The sequence below is a fragment of the Octopus bimaculoides genome, chromosome 8 (assembly GCF_046866305.1).
Source record: "Octopus bimaculoides isolate indiv1 chromosome 8, ASM4686630v1, whole genome shotgun sequence".
NCBI classification, from domain to species: Eukaryota; Metazoa; Mollusca; class Cephalopoda; order Octopoda; family Octopodidae; genus Octopus; species Octopus bimaculoides.
In genome coordinates, this window is record NC_142935.1 from 75665376 (window position 1) to 75684136 (window position 18761).

The following is an 18761-nucleotide window of genomic DNA, read 5'->3' on the forward strand; positions in this document are numbered from 1 at the left end:
CAAATATTTGAAAACTTGTGTGTGTGTGTGTGCATACATATATATATAACTGTATCATTCCTTCAGGAATGACTGATGAAAGTAGCATTAATGTCCTAGGTCATCCACTTTTTTTAACCAATCAGTAATGAACCTATAATGACTACTGGAAACATCTGTAAGTCAAATTTACTACAATAAAGAAAAATATGTAATGACCATTATTTATGCCTTATATCATCATCCTCATTATTGTTTATATATATATATATATATATATATATATATACACTATATATATATATATATATATATATACATACACATACATAGATGAAAATAGATTAAGACACATACAAAATATAAATAAATATAAGTATTTACTCATATATGCATGCACACATGTAATATATACACATATAAGTCAATTAAATACCAATTTCATAGGATTTTCATGATTTATTTCTTTTATTTTTGTATATACACAAGTACTTTCATAATATTGGGAAGCAATCGTCATGTTGAATTTTTGTACAATGAGGCATCCAGGTAAATATTTACATAGTAACTGTATCTAGATGAGTATTTAAAAAATATCAATATTGGGTATTTATTTTGTTGATGCTGAGTAACAGTGGCTTAAAGGTCAATAACACAGTATTACATAATTTAATTCTTAATTAGTGTATTGTCATTCTCAAATTAAACTAAATTTCAACCAAATTTAGACCAACATTACTGTTTCTTTCATACTGGTTCCAGCTTCTCAATAAAACTCATTTCTTTTGCTCTTTTGATTTCATCTGAGCCAAGGTTTATAAAATAGAACTATTAAGAAATTTATGTTGCTGCATTTATGTATGCATACACACACACACACACATTATCATTATCAACATCACTGTGTTTTAAAGTCTATTTTTCAATGCTTACACAGGCCAGACAATATGCTGAAGCAAATTTTTTTATAGCCAGATGCCCTTCCTGATGCCAACTGCCACCAGTTTCCAAATGAGGTAGTAATCTCTCAGTCTATCAAACAACAAACACCTCAGACATGAATACACAGAAAACTGGAAACAAATGAGACCATTTGAATGAGCAACACGTCGAAGCCCAAATGTGCTTTTATGGTGCTATACAGGCAAATGATATTGTCACTGCTTATAACCAGCAAACGCATGAACACAAAGAGAAATATGAACTCACTTGCACAAACACACATGTCATATATAAGCTTCTTTCAATTTCTTTCTACCAAAACCACTCACAAGCCTTTTGTCTACTCATAAGTATTGTTGAAGACTTGCCAAAGGTATGACACAGTGGAACTCCTTCTCCACATAGCCACTCCTGCATGTTTGCTTTACCTCATATACTTCCATATAAGTATGTATATATGCGTGCACGCACACACACACACACACACGTGAAAGTGGCCAATAAGTACTCAAGACCATATTTAGTGAATAAATATATATTTTTTGCAATGTGGAAGCCATTTAAAAACACACAAAAACCATTAGATTCACTTCAACACGGAATTTTATCAATGAACAGGTCGTGGTTTCAAAGCAAAGCGATGAAAAACTTTTGACAAATTTAAATGTTGAAGTGAATCTAACAGTTTTTTGTGCTTTTAAATGGCTTATAAACACCTTCCATGCTGCAATTGTTATTGTTTCAGCACATGATCTCAGATCAGATCACTTGCTATACATGTACATCTCCCTATTTTTTTTTTTTTTGTGTGTATTAGTAAACAATGCTACCAATGGTTTCATGTGGAAAATTCTTAATTATTTAAGCATACCACTTAAGACTGTTGATAACTAGCCTCCATGCTGGATGTAACTACATGAGATTACATTAACTTTTGAGGCTTCAAAAAAAACTGTGTACAGATTATAATACACAGCAGAGGGGAAGCAACTCATATATGGACTTATTTTTATCAATATTTGCAAAATCAGCCAAAGCCAAGTCAAGAAAATAACCCAATTGTCTCTAATAACCAAAACATTTTGAAGTCTTGTAAATATTGTGTAGTCTCTCTCACATAGCCTCATCCTACATTCTTAAATGGAAGACTTGAAAAATTGCAGAATTTTCCACATGAAACTACCTGTAGCATTTGACAGGAGCTGGCAAGTCAGAAGACTGCGTCAAGCTCTACTGTCTGTTTGGGCATGGTTTCTATTGCTGGATACCCTTCCTAATGCCAATATGTGTGTATATATATATACACATACAATCTTTTAACATTATTTTCATATCAAACCAAATTTTAATCAACATCACTCTAGTCAGAACTGATCCTCATTAAAACTTCTTTCACCCTTCTTTTAGCTTCATATGAACAAGCATCACATCATACAAGTGATCTTATTTGCTTCCAGTCTTCTGTAAAAACAGCCTGTCTTGACTATGGTTTGACAACTGGAAGGACTATAGGCTGTTGAAGATCTTGCTTGATGCCTTTCCTGTTTACACTGAAGACTGAAAACAAAGGACATCACTTATATGATAGTGACACTCACAATTATGATACAATGTCACACATACAATAGCGTTCTTTCAGTTCATCCTGGAGCTATAGAAGACACGTCCAAGGTACCACAAAGTGGGACTGAACCCGAAACCATGTGGTTGAGAAGGGAACTTCTTAAACACAGCCTTGCCTGGGCTTACACACATATATAATATGCATGGGTACATGTATTAGTTTTTGTCTAAATTTCCATATATTTCTAATCCACAATATCTAACCTTAAATTTGCAGAAATTTGCCTTATAAATTAGAACAATTTATTTCCAAAATTTAACCTATCTCTAACAATATCAGTTAAATCCTATCCACAGAGACAGTACAAAGATCATCCCCTCATTTCACCATTAGAATTTCAATCAACTCTATGGATAATGTAAACATGAGCCCAGTTAAAGATAGTACCAATCCGTTTATACGTACAGATACATTAACAGTATTTTTCCATTGCAATCATTAAATCAGCTTTCAAAAACACACCATTCCAAAGTCAACACTCCCTAGTATAAACTAAAACATATTCGGCATCAGTTCAGAACTGCCCAGCTCCAGGAAAATCTCTGAGGAAGCTACCGACTTTTTTTTTAATATAAAACATGTATTTGTATACTTGAACATACAAACATACACATGTGTGTGTGTGTGTATATATGGTTGGTGTTACGAAGGGCATCCAGCTGTAGAAACTCTGCCAAATCAGATTGGAGCCTGTTGTAGCCATCTGGTTTCACCAGTCCTCAGTCAAACCGTCCAACCCATGCTAGCATGGAAAGCAGACGTTAAACGATGATGATGATGATGATACACACGCACCCGCACACACTCAATTTATACATATATAGTGTGGTAAAGTTTAAATTACAACCATCAGGTTTCAGGTTTAATCCCACAATGCAACACTTTAAGCAAGAGTCTTCAATGGTGGCTACAATGGCTTCTGAATGAATTTATCAGACAGCAACTCTGTGGAAGCCTGTGGTGTTTGTGTGTGTATAAATAAATACATATATACATACACACACAAACTTTCTATATATGATATACATCTATATCATATGTATATCCATATAAGCAAACACATCATGTGTACACTATGACAGACAACCTGTGCACCTGCATCATATGACTATGTACATAGTAACAACAGTACATCTCATGGGTGTATGTACAGTAGTGTGACAGACCATATGGAGGTTTAAATAAATATTCTTAAACTGTGGTTTATAGCAATAACAGATACACATACACACATATATGAACTAGTGCTGGTGCCATATAAAAGCAGCCAGTACACTCTGTAAAGTGGTTGGTGTTAGGAAGGGCATCAGCTGTAGAAACCATACCAAAACAGACAATGGAACCTGGTGCATCCCCTGGCCTTAACAGCTCCTGTCAACCAGTCCAACCCATGCCAACATGGAAAACAGACATTAAATGATGATGGTGTATGCATATATATATATATACTCGAACACATGTACATTGTACAATATATACATGCACATATATACTTCGTGCATGCACGTGCGCGCACACACACACAACATTCTTAATTCTAATGAGAGTTCCTTCAGGAACTCTACTGGGATCGATTATTTGTGGTGGCTCTTTCAGACATGCCCTCAGTCATACAGTCAACTTTTCTCTCCAGCTATGCTGATGATATGAAATAATCAGATGTATCACGCACCCTGATGTTAATGCAAAATTACACCAAGACCTACGCACAATATGCAACTAAGGTGAAGAAAGCAACATGTAGTTCAAATTGATGATTTCAAGCACTCTGCTGTCAACCCACAAACATACTGTAATCAGAAGATTTTGCGGTCTATGAGTCACAATCATGCACATATTACTAAGACAGAAATAATGTGCTTGCAACTAGTTAGCTAGATTCTGAGTTTGTTTAGAACAAGACAACAGGAAACCACGTTGGTGCTGTGGAGAACATTTGTTTACAGCTGCTTGAACTGCTGCTTTCAATTATGGTCACCCATTAGTGTCAAACTAACAATGTAACTTGGGGCAACACTGCCACACCGAGACTATTCAGTGTCAGAGATGAGCTACTGGGAGAAGTTGAAAGTACTGGGGCTTTACTCTTTGGAGCAAAGATATGAAAGATATGCAGTGATACATATATATATATATATATATATATATATATGGAAGATCCTGGAAGGTCTAGTGCTAAACTTTGGAACTGAAAGCTATACTAATCTTCAAACTTGATGCCACTGCATAGTGAATGCCCTGGCCTCTAACTAGAGTAATGACCCAATAGTGTAACAGCTCAGAGTTCAAAGGCTCACAACTTCTCAATGTTTTGCCAAAAATCTAAGAGATCAACAAGGAGTATATGTGGATGTATTGCAAAAACACTTAGACATTCTTTCATCTGAGATCTCTGATTAACCTATGTCATGGCAAGAGGGTTGTGATATCTAACTCCCTCATTCACCAAAACCAAACATAGAGGGGGCCACAGAAATGAATAAATTAAAAGTACCACTAATATGGGTGCCACAGCTAATGGAGTGGAGCAGTTGAGAGAGTAAAAATATATACATTATATGTATGCATAAAACACACAAACACACACATCTATATATATATATATATATATATATATATATATATATATATATATATACACTTTATGTATATGTGTGTTATATGTATATATGCAGACACACACACGCGCATATATATATATATATATATATATATATATATACATATATATTATATACATAAAGGCAAACAAACATTCATAAAATTATTGAAGGAAAATAAAACAAAAATATTAATATGGAGGGAAGAGTACACCATTTGCATTTCAGATAACAATGATACAATGATGATTATTAAACTTCAGAAGTTACAGCTTTATTACACCAGGGTGCGTTAGCATAAAGAAATATTTCAACTAAAACTGGCTATTTTAAATGTATTTTCCTATGTTTGAAGCAACTGTTATCAACAAGGGAATTAAAACACCCTAAAGAAATTGGACCTAGCAGTTAATGAACATTGTTTAACAATGTAATACATATCTGTATTTTAATTCGTTATAACTGCTAATAACTAGCAGCATGACAAAAAATTTCTCAATATCAACTAAAAGTAAGCAGATTTTAATAATGTGATAGATAAAAAAAAACATCAAATGGAAACTGTTATTATGCTAACTGTTATTAACAATGCCAATGGTTAAATGACATTAGCCACATTACAACAGTTATTTACAGGAGGTACTCTGTTGTCGAATGTGAACAAGTAATTAGCCACATGGATGTCACAAAGGTGTAAAATTAGCTGAACAGTTGAGTCGAACATAAAACCACTGAATCTGGGCCAATATTCTAATGCATTTTCTGATGAGACTAACTTTACTTTTCAGACTTCATAAGCCGTATCAATATTTTGTTGCATATATTTTAAATTTATAAATTTAAAATCCTAAAAATTTAAGTCATGATTCTTCCTTAATAAATCCTCAATATTATGACTAAGGGGGACAAAAAAAAAAGTGGGGTGAAGTTTTCTACCGAAAGGGAAGATGTAGATGTTAGATGGATAATATGCAAGGTAAGTGACTATTTCATGCACAGATGCCTCTTTAACCAACCAGTAAATTGAAATGATGCACATTCCTAGACAACAACCAGTTGCAAATAAATGTAATTGCTTTGCTCTAATGAGCCAGGCTACAAAAAGAAATCACATGAGATCCAGGTTAGAAATATCCATTTCACAAAATCCAAGTTGGAGGTAGAAACTCATATCGCACAGTTTCGATATGATGAAATTTTTTTTTTCAGTTCAGAAATGAACTTGAAACAATACCTTGTTCTATTTTCTTTGACAGAGACCAACAATAGTGACTAGTATGGCCCATGATGAAATGTTGGTAAAAACTGATGTGTCAAGCACAAAGCAATCACCATAATGTCAAAGTAGAAACAATGTATAATATAGATTAGATGAGATTAGAATCCACTACAGAGGAATAGTGACTAATCAATATAACCACCTAGGTTCTGCAACATCAGAACCCTTTGAAACTCGGTGCTATGTTGTTTACCAGATAAGAGATCAACCTAAAAAATATAATGTCAGGACTTTTCTTTAATTTTTGTGTCATGACTTGTTTTATTGGAAATTTGAGCCTCTGTACTATTGAATGGTGCAGATGATGTGGGTGGTATTAGATTGCTTGGAGAGTTGGTTGATTTAGAACTTTGAATTGGTCCCTGTGAGAGCGATGCTTGTGACTGTTGCAGTACTGGGTACACTACAAGGGAATGCTGGTCCTAGGAAACAGAAATAAAATGAAAAATATTAAAATATTATATATAAAATAGCTTTACATTTTGAAATCATTAAAAAAAAACCTAACTGAAATTCAGATAAGTGGACTAGTCAATAAATACAACAGTAGCATTTTAGCCTTTTTTAAAAGAGAAACCTTGTAAGTGAAAAAGAACCCCTATCCTCTAAAATTTCTAAATCCTTTAACTGGAAAATTAATAGTAACAAAAAAAACAAAAAAAAAAATTTAATTATAGTATAGTGTTATCTAAGATAATTTTAAAATTTCTTCCTGCCAGTTTAAAGGTATGGTAATATTGCAAATGGATGGAAATCTAAATATGTCACCATAGAGTAGATATTTGTATAATAGTTTTCAGCTATAATGTTAATAACTTAAGCTAAAACCCATTAAATAAAACAATTTAATACAAAAAAAGTTATTCATTTTATATATCACCTTTCTGCTTGAAATTTTAAATAAATAAAACTGAAATGTTCCCATACACCGAAAGGAGGAGAAAGGACAAATCTGACACTGAATTACAAAATAACTTCTAGCCAAATTGTAACTTCCATTAAAAGCATTTTAAAAATATCTGGTTCCATTTCGCCAGTAAAATAGAGAGTTGAATAAGTTTCATTAATTGAGATTATCCATGCAATTAGTAGACAGTAACTTCCTCTAAGAGTGTTTAAAATTTGGAAACAAAAACCTAAGAAGGCGATAACTCCAATAATATCAGCTAATCAGAATTTATTTTTTAAATTAAGTCAACACACACAGAAGTAGATCTTGTCTTTTTGTTTTTAAGTAAATTTTGCTAATTTTAAAATGTAGGAGTGGCAACAGCCGCTCTGTAGAACGAATTAAAGTCTAAAACAAATAAGGTAAATTTCTAAGACCAAATAAAAGTTAGTTGTTGCAGAAAATACAAATATATAAAAATTAAACATTTCCAACATGAAATAACACAAAAACAAATACCAAACTGATATGCAAAAAATTTAAAATATCAATGACTAACTGGAGTACTGGCTAAGTCATGTTGAAGTCGAGAGGAGTCCAAAGTTGATCCTACTAGCACACTTGAAGACCGACTAAGTGAAGTTTGTATAGGACTACAACCTGACTGTTGAAGACTGTGGCTACTTCCTTGATATGAACCTACAATGTATAAATATACACATGAGTTAATCATGACACTTTCAATACAATTCGGAACAGGAAAAATTAACTATATCAGAAACTGAAACAGAGATGAATTGACTTCTTGTAACTGATGTAATAGTTACAATATTTTCAAGATAACCAGATATCAAATCCATTTAACATTCTTTCAGCATTCAACACTAAAATACTAAATAAAGCTTTACAATTGGTTTTACTTTCCAAAACATTCAAAGATACACTGCAATAATTCTAGAAAATACAATACAGAAGATAATTGTATCTGTTTTAACTACTTTTGGAAAAAATAGAAACTATAGGCAAATAGCGACTAAAGAGTAGTAGCACTGTCATAATTACCAGTTTTATTAAATAAATATTTAATAATTTAATGAAGAAATATTCTTAAAAATATGAGTATGGAATCTTAATTAGATTACCATTTGGACTTGAAATGTGCGTTCGTCCTGGGGTGGATGATTGCTGTTGAGCAGGACTATGATGAGATGGAGTATGACTATTACTGACGCTATCCTGGAAAAAAAAATTCACAGAGAAGATAGTAACAAACTTGAATAGTAAACAATATCCATAATATAATACAATATATCACATTTAAAGATATAATGAACTGGGTAAAATTACCTGAGTTAGGTTTGTTTCAGTGCAGCCTGGATTCTGATAGGGCTGTTGTAATAAAGCACATGGAGAACCAGTAGCTTTTGCTAGTAGCTGTGATGTGTTGAGAGCACTCAATGGTAATGCAAGTCGGGCATTCAAAGCAAGCAGATGGTCTCGACGAGCTGTTAATGATTTAATACAGTCTTCAAGTCGTCGATTTTCTGTTTTTAATTGATGCAAGAAACTCAGAAGAGAAGCAACTGCAACAGAACAAGATTTTGTAAGGAAATTCCTTTGTAAACAGTTGCAGAATGAAATAATAATAATTCAAATATTACAGCTCCACAGGTGGTATAACAATTCAAAATTACAGCTTCATACTCTAAAGGTATATTATTAGTTAAATTTAGTTAATTTAAAACAGGTACTTTATTCCCTCATTGCTCCTTAATCTTCTAATCAAATCCCTTAACTTATTTTGGATAAGGTGACATAGACAAGAAAACTCAGCATGGCAAGAGGATATAGCTTCAAATCTAAATACACATACAAAAATATGTGGGTATATAAATATACAATACCTCTGATAGTATGCTAAGTGCAGTCCACCACCCTGCCACATTGTGGAAAACTGCACAGGATGCATGTTACATACTTAAATAATATAGTCTGGAAAAAATATTTTTCCTTTCTTTTAATACAGTGTTTGTAAAATGAAAGTGAATTTTGCAAGGCTTGCTAAAATTCCATGCTTCTTTCAATGTTTAAATTAGCATTTATAATTTTCTTGCAAAAGCTAAATCACAAAAAAAAAAAACGAAAAACTATTTCATTGGGTTGTTTCTTCCATGAGATTTGCATTTAAATTTTCTTCCTCTTCTTCATAAACATTATTTGACAATTTCAAAAAGTGTCTCATTATCAAGATCTTTTCAATGAAAGTTAATTACTCACAGCCATTAGATGTATAAGAAGTTTTAAATCCATGGCTTTTCCCCATTCTGAACAATGCCTTCTGTAAAATTTTAAATCAATGATTCAAAACCAGAAGAATCATTTGTCAAAGTCAGACAACATATTGCCAGTATTAAGTTCAGCCTAAGGTGCATTAATGTTTTTGAATACATCTCTCATATAAATTTTCAAATGTGCTGCAATAAAGATATACAGTTCTTCTTCCTGTTGTAATTTTAAAAGTTTTGTTAAAAGTTCGTCATAAATAAGAGGCCTTTAAAAGTGGTACTTATGCCTTTGTGCAGTGATTGTAATACAAAAGTTATATTTAATGGCAGAAAATTTACTTTTACATGTTCATTTAAGTTAATGAAAATGGATGACTTCATACAATATCTAATAGTAATAGATAATTGAAATTTGAACTATCTCTACAAAACAAAAATAATTTGTAAACTGGCAAAGTAGCTAGTTCTAAAATCTCTATAAGAAATGCAAGTAGTAACCCTATTGAAAAGGAATGTTTGTTGCCACTTCAACAAAGTTGTTCCATACAAAACGATGTTACTACTCTTTTTTAACCCCAGGAGAACACCTTCTCCAGATGGTTAACAACACAATCTGTGTCTGATATATTGCTGGAGAAGGTGTTCTCCTGGGATTAAAAAAGTGTAGTAATGTCATTCCGTACAGAACAGCCATGCTGAAGTGGCAGCAAACGTTACTTTTCAATTTGTAAACTGTTTTGCAAATAATTTACTGCCTTCTTATTTGATTGCCATATTACTTAGTATTTATAATTTTCTTGCAAAAGCTAAATAAAAAAAAATATTAAAAAAACTATTTCATGGAGTTGTTTCTTCCATGAGATTTGCATTTAAATGTTCTTCCTCTTGTTGGGATTTTGAATAACCCCACAAGATTCAAGGGTTTTCAAATTGATACATAACCATAAGCTTAACTTTGCAATCACCAGCTGCATATAAAAGTATCAAATGCTCACTTGCTGCTTTGACACTCTGCTTTTTCTGTCAAAAATGCTTTTGTAGGTATTTTTTACAAAAAAAAAAAAAACAATCCAATCTTGTCAGCTTTAATAATTTGCTTAGCTTAGAGCACACCTTATTCAATATTCTTTTAATTCATTAGGAAATTTTGCAGTGGCATTTTATCCCTGCTTGCATTAAATTCATCAGTTTCCCAAACTTTGTTTTCTTTCAATTTATTATAAACACTTATGGTTTGCAATACTAACTTCAGGAAACCTGCCAGTCACCTATCCCTCTGCTAGACACACTACCCAAATTGACTACATACTGGAGGGAGTGCTGAAAAGTTCCTGGCTTTAAGGGTATTACGAAAAGCCTGGTTGGAGGCCCAACCTTCCAAGCTCTTTTACAGGGCTTAGAAAAAATGAAGGACCACTGCAACAAGTGTGTGAATCTGAGAGAGGAATATGTTGATTAAAATCCTAATTAACTGATCCTCCTGTATTTTCTTTTATCCAAAAGCCAGGAACTTTTCGGCATCCCTTTGTATGCTGATATGGCCATATCCTTCTTTTTGTAGTCAACTATTAAGTGGTTGGCATTAGGAAGGGCACCTAGCTGTAGAAACCATAGCACAGTAGAAAGTAGAGCACATTGAAATCCAGAAACCCATTATATCCTGTCATGCCAGCATGGAACAAAATGATGATGACAATGAAGAAAACAGTAGGAATGTTGTTAGTATTGGTATCTCTTACATGGAGAGAACTCAAAACAGGTTATATTTGTGCATGTGAGTGTTAGCAAGAGAGAGACTTCTACAATATTTTTATATCTAACAGCTATAATAATACACAAGGGTTCATGACTGAGTACAACTTCTGTACATAACAGGACTTGTGCTTAATGAAAAAATAAGTAATGTATGTTGTTTAAAATTATACTTTTTGGTCAATTGTATGCATGATACACAACTCCTATATGATTCAGATATGGAAATATTTCTTTTCATGCCTAGAACATAAGTGGTATCTTCCTTTTTCAGCAATTTCTGGATTTTTTAAGAAAAATATTTTAAAACATTTTGCTTGAAGTTTTACTAAAGCAAAGTTACAACTTACTATCGAAATGCTGACCCTGTTCCATCAAAAACTGAGACCCTAAGTCCCATTGGTGCTCCAGTAATTGTTCCATAGACTGAACAAGCCCATTTCTGAAATGAAACATTATCTGATAAATATTGGTTTCAAATTTTGGCACAAGGCCAGCAATTGCTGAGGATAAGTGGATTACATCGACTCCAGTACTCAACTGGTACTTATTTTATTGGCCCTGAAAGGATGAAAGACAAAGTCTAACCTGGTGGAATTTGAACTCAGAATGTAAAGATGGACAAACTGCCACTAAACATTTCACATGGTATGCTAACAATTCTGCCAGCTTACCACCTTATTATTTGATAAATATAAAATACAAAATAATATAAATATTAAAATACAAAAAAAAAAACCCCCAACAAATGAAGCCTGAATATACTAAGAAACATTTAACAGAATAATTAAAGATGACGCATTTTTGGAAAAGTAAAAAAAAGTTTGGGCACTTAATTTTGAAAGCCTTATTTTTTAAATTGAGAAAATAGTGAGCAAATTCCAAGAGATGAAAATCTAGGTTACTAATCCTATGCTACTTTTAAGATTTCAAATACTTTTATATTTACATGTATTTCAATAAACTGCAACTTATGCTGACATTCCAAAATCAGATGGTTGCCATTTGGAAGGGCATCCAACTGTAAAAACCATGCCAAAACTAACCTCACTTATGCTAGTGCCATGTATAAAGCACTGAATCCACTGAACCAACTCACATTACCTAATATTCTAAAATATTATACAACAAATCAATCTTGACATGGCCTGCAGAACTATGATGAACAAGATGGGACTGAGGAGTAGTTAATGTTAGGAAGGACATACAGCCATAGAATCCCTGCCAAAACAGACACAGTAGCCTAGGGTAGTTTTTCTACCTGGCTAGCTCCTGTCAACTTTCCTACCTATGCATGCACAGAAGATGGACATTAAATGATGATGATGGTGTGTTTGTATATATATATATATATATATATATATATACATACACACACACACATAACAAATATGGTGAACATTGAGGATCTGATTTCTCCTCCTGGACAAATATTCAGACCATTAATGCTAGTGGTGAACATGGCTAATGAGGACAATTCTCACATAGAACACAAGTTTTTTGATGTTGTAATGATACAAAGCCCAAGTTTCACAACCATATAGAAGTATGGGGTATAACAACAGCTTGGTAGACCATAATCTTTGTCTCCAAAGTTTGATCTTTGTTTTTGAATACATGTTTGGCTAGTGTACCATGAGCTGAATAAACTGTTCTGATTCTTTGTTCCACATCTTGCTCAGAGATGCATTAGGTAGAGAGCACGCACCCAAGGTAACTTGCTCCAGTAGTGTGCCTGAAATGATGATGTTAAAGTCTGAAAGGGTAGAATTTAAGGTTAGTTGGGTGGGAATTTGAGTATTTTTAGTATCTACAGTGAGCCCAAAATGTTGATATGCATTGGTGAAATTATTGACAGCTTGTTGCAGTTCTAAGCATGAGTGGCTGAGTACCATGTTGTCATCAACATACTGGAGTTCTGAGATTCACTTGGTACCGGTGACTTTCTTTGACCGAAAATTCACCTGGTTGAAGAGTTCTCTATCAAAACAATATCTGATATCCACACCTGGCTGATCCAAAGGCAGTTCACAGATCATCACAGTAAGGTATAAGAAAAGCAGAGGAGCAAATACGCAACCTTGTTTCAATCCACATGTAATTGGGAGTTCTTCTGAGAGGAGGTCATGATAAAAGACACGGAGAGCTTGGATCAGGGAGATGAAATTAACAAGGACCATCCATCATGGCTGGTCTTGTTGCATTGTCAAAAGCATTTTCCAGATCATAGAAGACAAGGAAAAGGGATTTTTGTTACTCTCAACAATCATGTTTGTCTGGGACAGATGATTATGTCTATGGTTCCACGAGATGCTCGGAAACCACACTGAGATTCTGGAAGGACTTTTTCCATGATGATCTGGAGATGGTTCAAGAGTATTCAAACAAAGAACTTTCCTACAATAGCAAGTAGGGAGATTTCATAATAGTTTCCGCAGGATTTTCTATCTTCTTTCTAGAATATACTAATGATGATGGCATCTTTAAGATCATTAAGGACATCTTTAGAAGAGTTTAGTTAGCAGCAGTAGTCCACCAAGTTGCAGCAATTCAAATGGGATGTAATCAAGTCCTGGAGCTTTATTTACTTTCAAACATTTCACTACCTTCAGGAACTCTTGACAACAGAGTAGTATTCATCCAAGATTGTAATGGTTAGAAAGGGATTTTCTCAGGAAGCCTTTTGCTGTTGTTGACTTGCGATTTAGCAAAACAAAAATATTCCTTCCAGCAGTCTAGGATGTTAACATTGTAGAATGTCATTTGATGACTTTATAGGACCAAACAGTTGCTTGATTCCAGCATAGAAGTTTCTAAGATCTCAAACATCAGCATATTTCTTTCTGTTGCCACAAGTGTTCTGCAGCACCCTCACAATTTGAGATGTGACAGCAAACCCAACACCATGGGTCCTTCTCTCTCCTTGATTTTCCCTTTCCTACCAAAAATATATCCAGCACCTGCCACTTCAAGCTTTCCTCCATCTGAAAGTCGTGTTTCACTCAGTGCAGCAATGTCAATGTTGAGCCTGAGGAGATAAGAGACAAAGGCAGTTTGTCTCTTGAATCAGTCAGAGTTGTCAGTGTCCAAAAGGGGTTCTCATGTTTCATGTTCCTACAGTTAGTTTCGCTTTGGCCTTAGGGTTTCAGTTGGTTGCAGAAGGATGACCCATTCGGTGCAGCTACTCAACTAGGTAGTAAAAATCCCGAGTAGTCACTGGGTCTTGGGAAGGCAACATCACACACCTGCCACCAACATGTAGATCACCTAAATTTGCTCCCATTATCCTTATCTTCTTGCTGTTGGACTTCACAAATCTTGGTTTAAGCATGGAAAGAAGAAGCAGGAAAGTAAGACAAACAGTAGAAACAGAAAATCCAAAGTCATAGAAAGGAAGAGAGCTGATGGTGTGGGTTTGATTAAGGTGGATTACAACTTGCAAGAGCATCTGCAGCATATAAAAGACAAGACGGACAGGATCTAAAGATGAAACTGCAACAGACTGCCACAGATTCTAAGTTATAGTGGAACCGTGCCTTCACAGCCAGTCCATCTAGCATTTCCCTTATCTGCCAGCTTAAACTGTTCGGAACATCTAGCCATAACAATATGAGAGGTTCTTCTTTGGCTTCTTCGTCCACTGTTGGAGAGTTGCTGGTTGATGGAGGAGAGTGAGCCTGCGGCTCTCCTTTGACAGAGGCTGCTACCCATCACACCCTTCCCAAAGAGAGGAGTCTTTGGTCAGCAACAGCCCAACCATGTCCTGAAAGGATGGGGGGGGGTATATGGTTACCTGTTTCTGGCTCTACATGGAGACAGCCCAGATCCTAGTTTGCTTCTATAGGTACTACTAATATCACAACAGTTACAAGCATTGGCCCAAATGTTAGATCATCATTCATAACACTTTCTCAATTGCAGACAATAAACTTATCGGTGGATTATGTGACAACCAGCATGTAGACAAATGTACACAGCAGACTAAGCTCAAAATAATTATATTTTGAATACCTTGTCATAGAAAAGCCATGCAAAAGAGAATGATTATTTTCTGTGCCTGATTGACAATGACAGACTGATGAAAGGTTTGTGAAAACTGATTAGATCATTTGGAGGACTGTATGTAGAAACAGCATTGAGTAACAGTTTAAAAATTTAACAAATATTTAACATAGATCCTTATGGAAACATTTAAAATATTTCACTTACAGCAAACAGCTAGTTATTTGTCAAGCTTTTTTTTTTGAGAATAAAATTTCAGTTCAGAGGAATCAATAATTTGTTTCTATATAAAGCAAACAATGAAAGAAACTCAGTAGGTAATTGAAGAGTGTCAAGTAGCAAAACAAAATAAATGAATAAATAAATCACTCACCCTACATTCTCATTTAGTAGCTTTTCACTGTTAATCGAGGGGAAAATTTTTGGTGGTCCCAAAAGGCAGCCAACACTGAGTGGAGACGTGCCTTCATTGGCTAATGGTGGAGCTGTTAAATAGAGAAAATAAATTCATTTAGAATAAGTGGAAAAAGTAAATAAATAAATTTTTTAAAGTTATAACTATTTCCAATAATACAACTTTAGAAACGTATTTCAGTCCAACTTTTTAGCATATCATTAAAACTTATCTTCTCATTTCTCAAGTTAACAAGCTTGACCTGCTAGAATTAGCTGCCAGGTCACAAACAAATGTCTTAAAAAGATATTAAATAACTGTGCTATGTTCTATACATTTGAAATAAAAAAATTTAAAAAAATATGAATACTTTTTAGTCATAGGCTTGCTTTAACAACAACTGGTATAAAGATGAACAAGTGGTAGCAATTAAAGCATTTATTGTCTATTATCCATGTTGTTAAAATCATTTTAGTGGTGTTTTACACAAGAAATAAAATACAAATTTCAAAACATAAAAAAAAAGAAATTGCAATGCTTTCAAAAATTTGTTAACTAAACCTATGTTTAATTTAGTTAAATTCTAGAAAAATCATTTAATGCTATATTATTATACTTGGAAATGGTGGGTCTTTTTTGCTTCTTTTTTTTGCCACTTAAACACACACACAATATTTATTTGATCTTCACTTAAGTTTTTATTTGTATTTTTTTAGTTTATGTCTATCAAAGTTCTTCTGTCACACATTCTGTGACAAAAGGACTCATCAGCACCTCTCCTTATCCTGTTTATTCCATTTTGTCCTTCTGTAGCATGCATCACTATCTATGAATGTGTTTATGTCTGTATATGTGTGTGTGTTTAGTATGTGCATGTATTTAGATTTCTATATTACAGTTTGTACCTCTGTCTTATCTACTTATTTTTTCTTCTCTTTCTTGCTCCATCTTTAGTATGTGTGTCTTGCGTGTGTCATTCATTTATTTTTCTTCATTCTGTTTTTAGTTGTCAGGTTGCATAGTGTGGTGGAGTGGAGGGTCTCATTACTCCATTCACATTTCCTGTTGGTCTATCTTCTATTAAGTGTAGCCTCCATAATCTGTTTGAGTACTGTGTCTGTTTTATGTGTTGATAAGATCCTAACATCTATGTTGTCAACCAAAACTACATGTTGTAATTGAGCATGTTGGCAGAGGACTGAGGAGCTTTTCTCCTCCAGGAGTTCATTGGTACATAGTGATTTAGCAACTAGTCTTAGGCACCACATTCAGTAAATATATATATCATCATCATCATCACCATTTAATGTCTGTTTTCTATGCTGGCATGGATTGGATGATGTCACAGGAGCAGGCAAACCAGTGGGTAGTGCCAAGCTCTATTGTCTGATTTGGCAGAGTTTCTATAAGAAAGGATGTGGTATGTGCATATTCTGCTCTCAGGTGATTAGAGCTGCTCAGTAGTACTATACATAGGGATGTAATGAGTGTTAGCTGATGAGATGCGAGGGAAAAATGCTTGATGAGCTGATAGAATGGAGGTGGAGCAGAGTCCCGCACATATAAGCATTAATAAGGTGGATTTAGGATAGCAATTCTGCTGTGGTGGATGGGTCTTCTTGAGCACAGCAAGATGCCAGTCATCTCAGTCCTTTGTCATCTCCTCAATAAGGCTCAGCATCTTGAGATCAGCCTTCAATACTTCATCCCATGATTTTCTAGATTTCCCTCTTCCACAAATTCCAGCTACTTTGAGTGATCAGCACTTCTTTTATGCAAATTTTCTCGCACATACACACCACATGACCAAAACAGCATAGTCTTCTCTCTTGTACACTACATAGAATAGATATGCTTCATGAGATGGCACTGGTTTGAGTTAGAGCATGGCAAATAATCAGTCTAGTAGATCATAAAAAAATAGTTCATGTTATACAAGAACAAGGGCAAAGACTTACAATAACAGATGTATCTATGTGTACATGTACACATATTTACTAGGTACACATCTCTATAAAAAATATTTTATGCACAAGAAGGAAGTTTACTTACGAGTAAGATTTGGTGATGTAGATGTTTCTAAATTTGAAGTTAAATGGGATCCAGTAACAACTGATGTTGCCAATATACCATTATTCTCCAAATCTGAATGAGAAACAATATTTGAACAGAAAGTGAACTATTTTAATTACAAAAACAAATATACACTTATTGACATTTATCCAGCTTCATATTTTACAGCCACTGTAGATGGCGAGATCTGAAAATTAACAACTGAAGTCTATGATATTTTGATTAACTTCAAAATTTTATGGTAAAATAAAAAAAAAATTTTTTAACTGGTGATAGTCTGCATCAGTAAAATCAGTGAATAGGAAGATTCAAAATAAGTAAAGTTCATTTGCTGTGATGAGTTTAGAGTCTACTGGTTCAAGCCTTAACCCAATCAAGATTGAGTAAAGAATGGTGTCGTCATTCAATTCTTTCTATACTAGTGATGCGCATGTGTTTACATTCTTATTACATTCAGTCTTCTAATTTTAAAATTCATCAGTCACACTAGGAAAAGAAGAGTAAAACAATAAACAGAGATGCCAAAGCAGGCAAAAAGCAATGAACGGTTTTGCTCTGAAGATGCTGGTCATTTAATCAAAATAAAACTGAAAATTTGTATCATAAGATGTATTTAATTATCAGTTACACACACTAACACACATATATAAATATATGAAATTAAATATTAAAACACTTTCATTTTCAAATATTAGTGTTCACATAACATATATATACATAGTTGTTAAGTGAACAAGAATGTGTGTGTGTGTCTATATATATATATATATATATATATATATATATATATATATATCATAGGCGTAGGAGTGGCTGTGTGGTAAGTAGCTTGCTTACAAACCACATGGTTCCGGGTTCAGTCCCACTGCACAGCACCTTGGGCAAGTGTCTTCTACTATAGTCTCAGGCCGACCAAAGCCTTGTGGGTGGATTTGGTAGACG

At 33.9% G+C, this 18761-nt stretch overlaps 1 protein-coding gene across 11 annotated transcripts in view; it reads right to left on the bottom strand.

Annotated features, from left to right (window-relative positions):
- Positions 1 to 5391: 5391 nt before the first annotated feature.
- LOC106877920 (uncharacterized) overlaps positions 5392 to 18761 on the bottom strand; it is a 69164-nt gene continuing 55794 nt past the window's right edge. For 8 of the 11 annotated variants that reach the window (XM_014926988.3, XM_089356657.1, XM_089356658.1 and 5 more), the window contains exons 11-17: positions 17799 to 17891; positions 15726 to 15837; positions 11701 to 11792; positions 8661 to 8896; positions 8456 to 8549; positions 7873 to 8012; positions 5392 to 6846 (exon numbers count right to left, since the gene is read on the bottom strand). In XM_014926988.3, coding sequence (XP_014782474.1) covers positions 6649 to 6846; positions 7873 to 8012; positions 8456 to 8549; positions 8661 to 8896; positions 11701 to 11792; positions 15726 to 15837; positions 17799 to 17891 — 965 coding nt within the window. In that variant the 3' untranslated portion in view covers positions 5392 to 6648. The remainder of the gene's footprint in view (positions 6847 to 7872; positions 8013 to 8455; positions 8550 to 8660; positions 8897 to 11700; positions 11793 to 15725; positions 15838 to 17798; positions 17892 to 18761) is intronic. The other 3 variants (XM_089356661.1, XM_089356660.1, XM_014926989.3) reach the window with 1 other exon arrangement.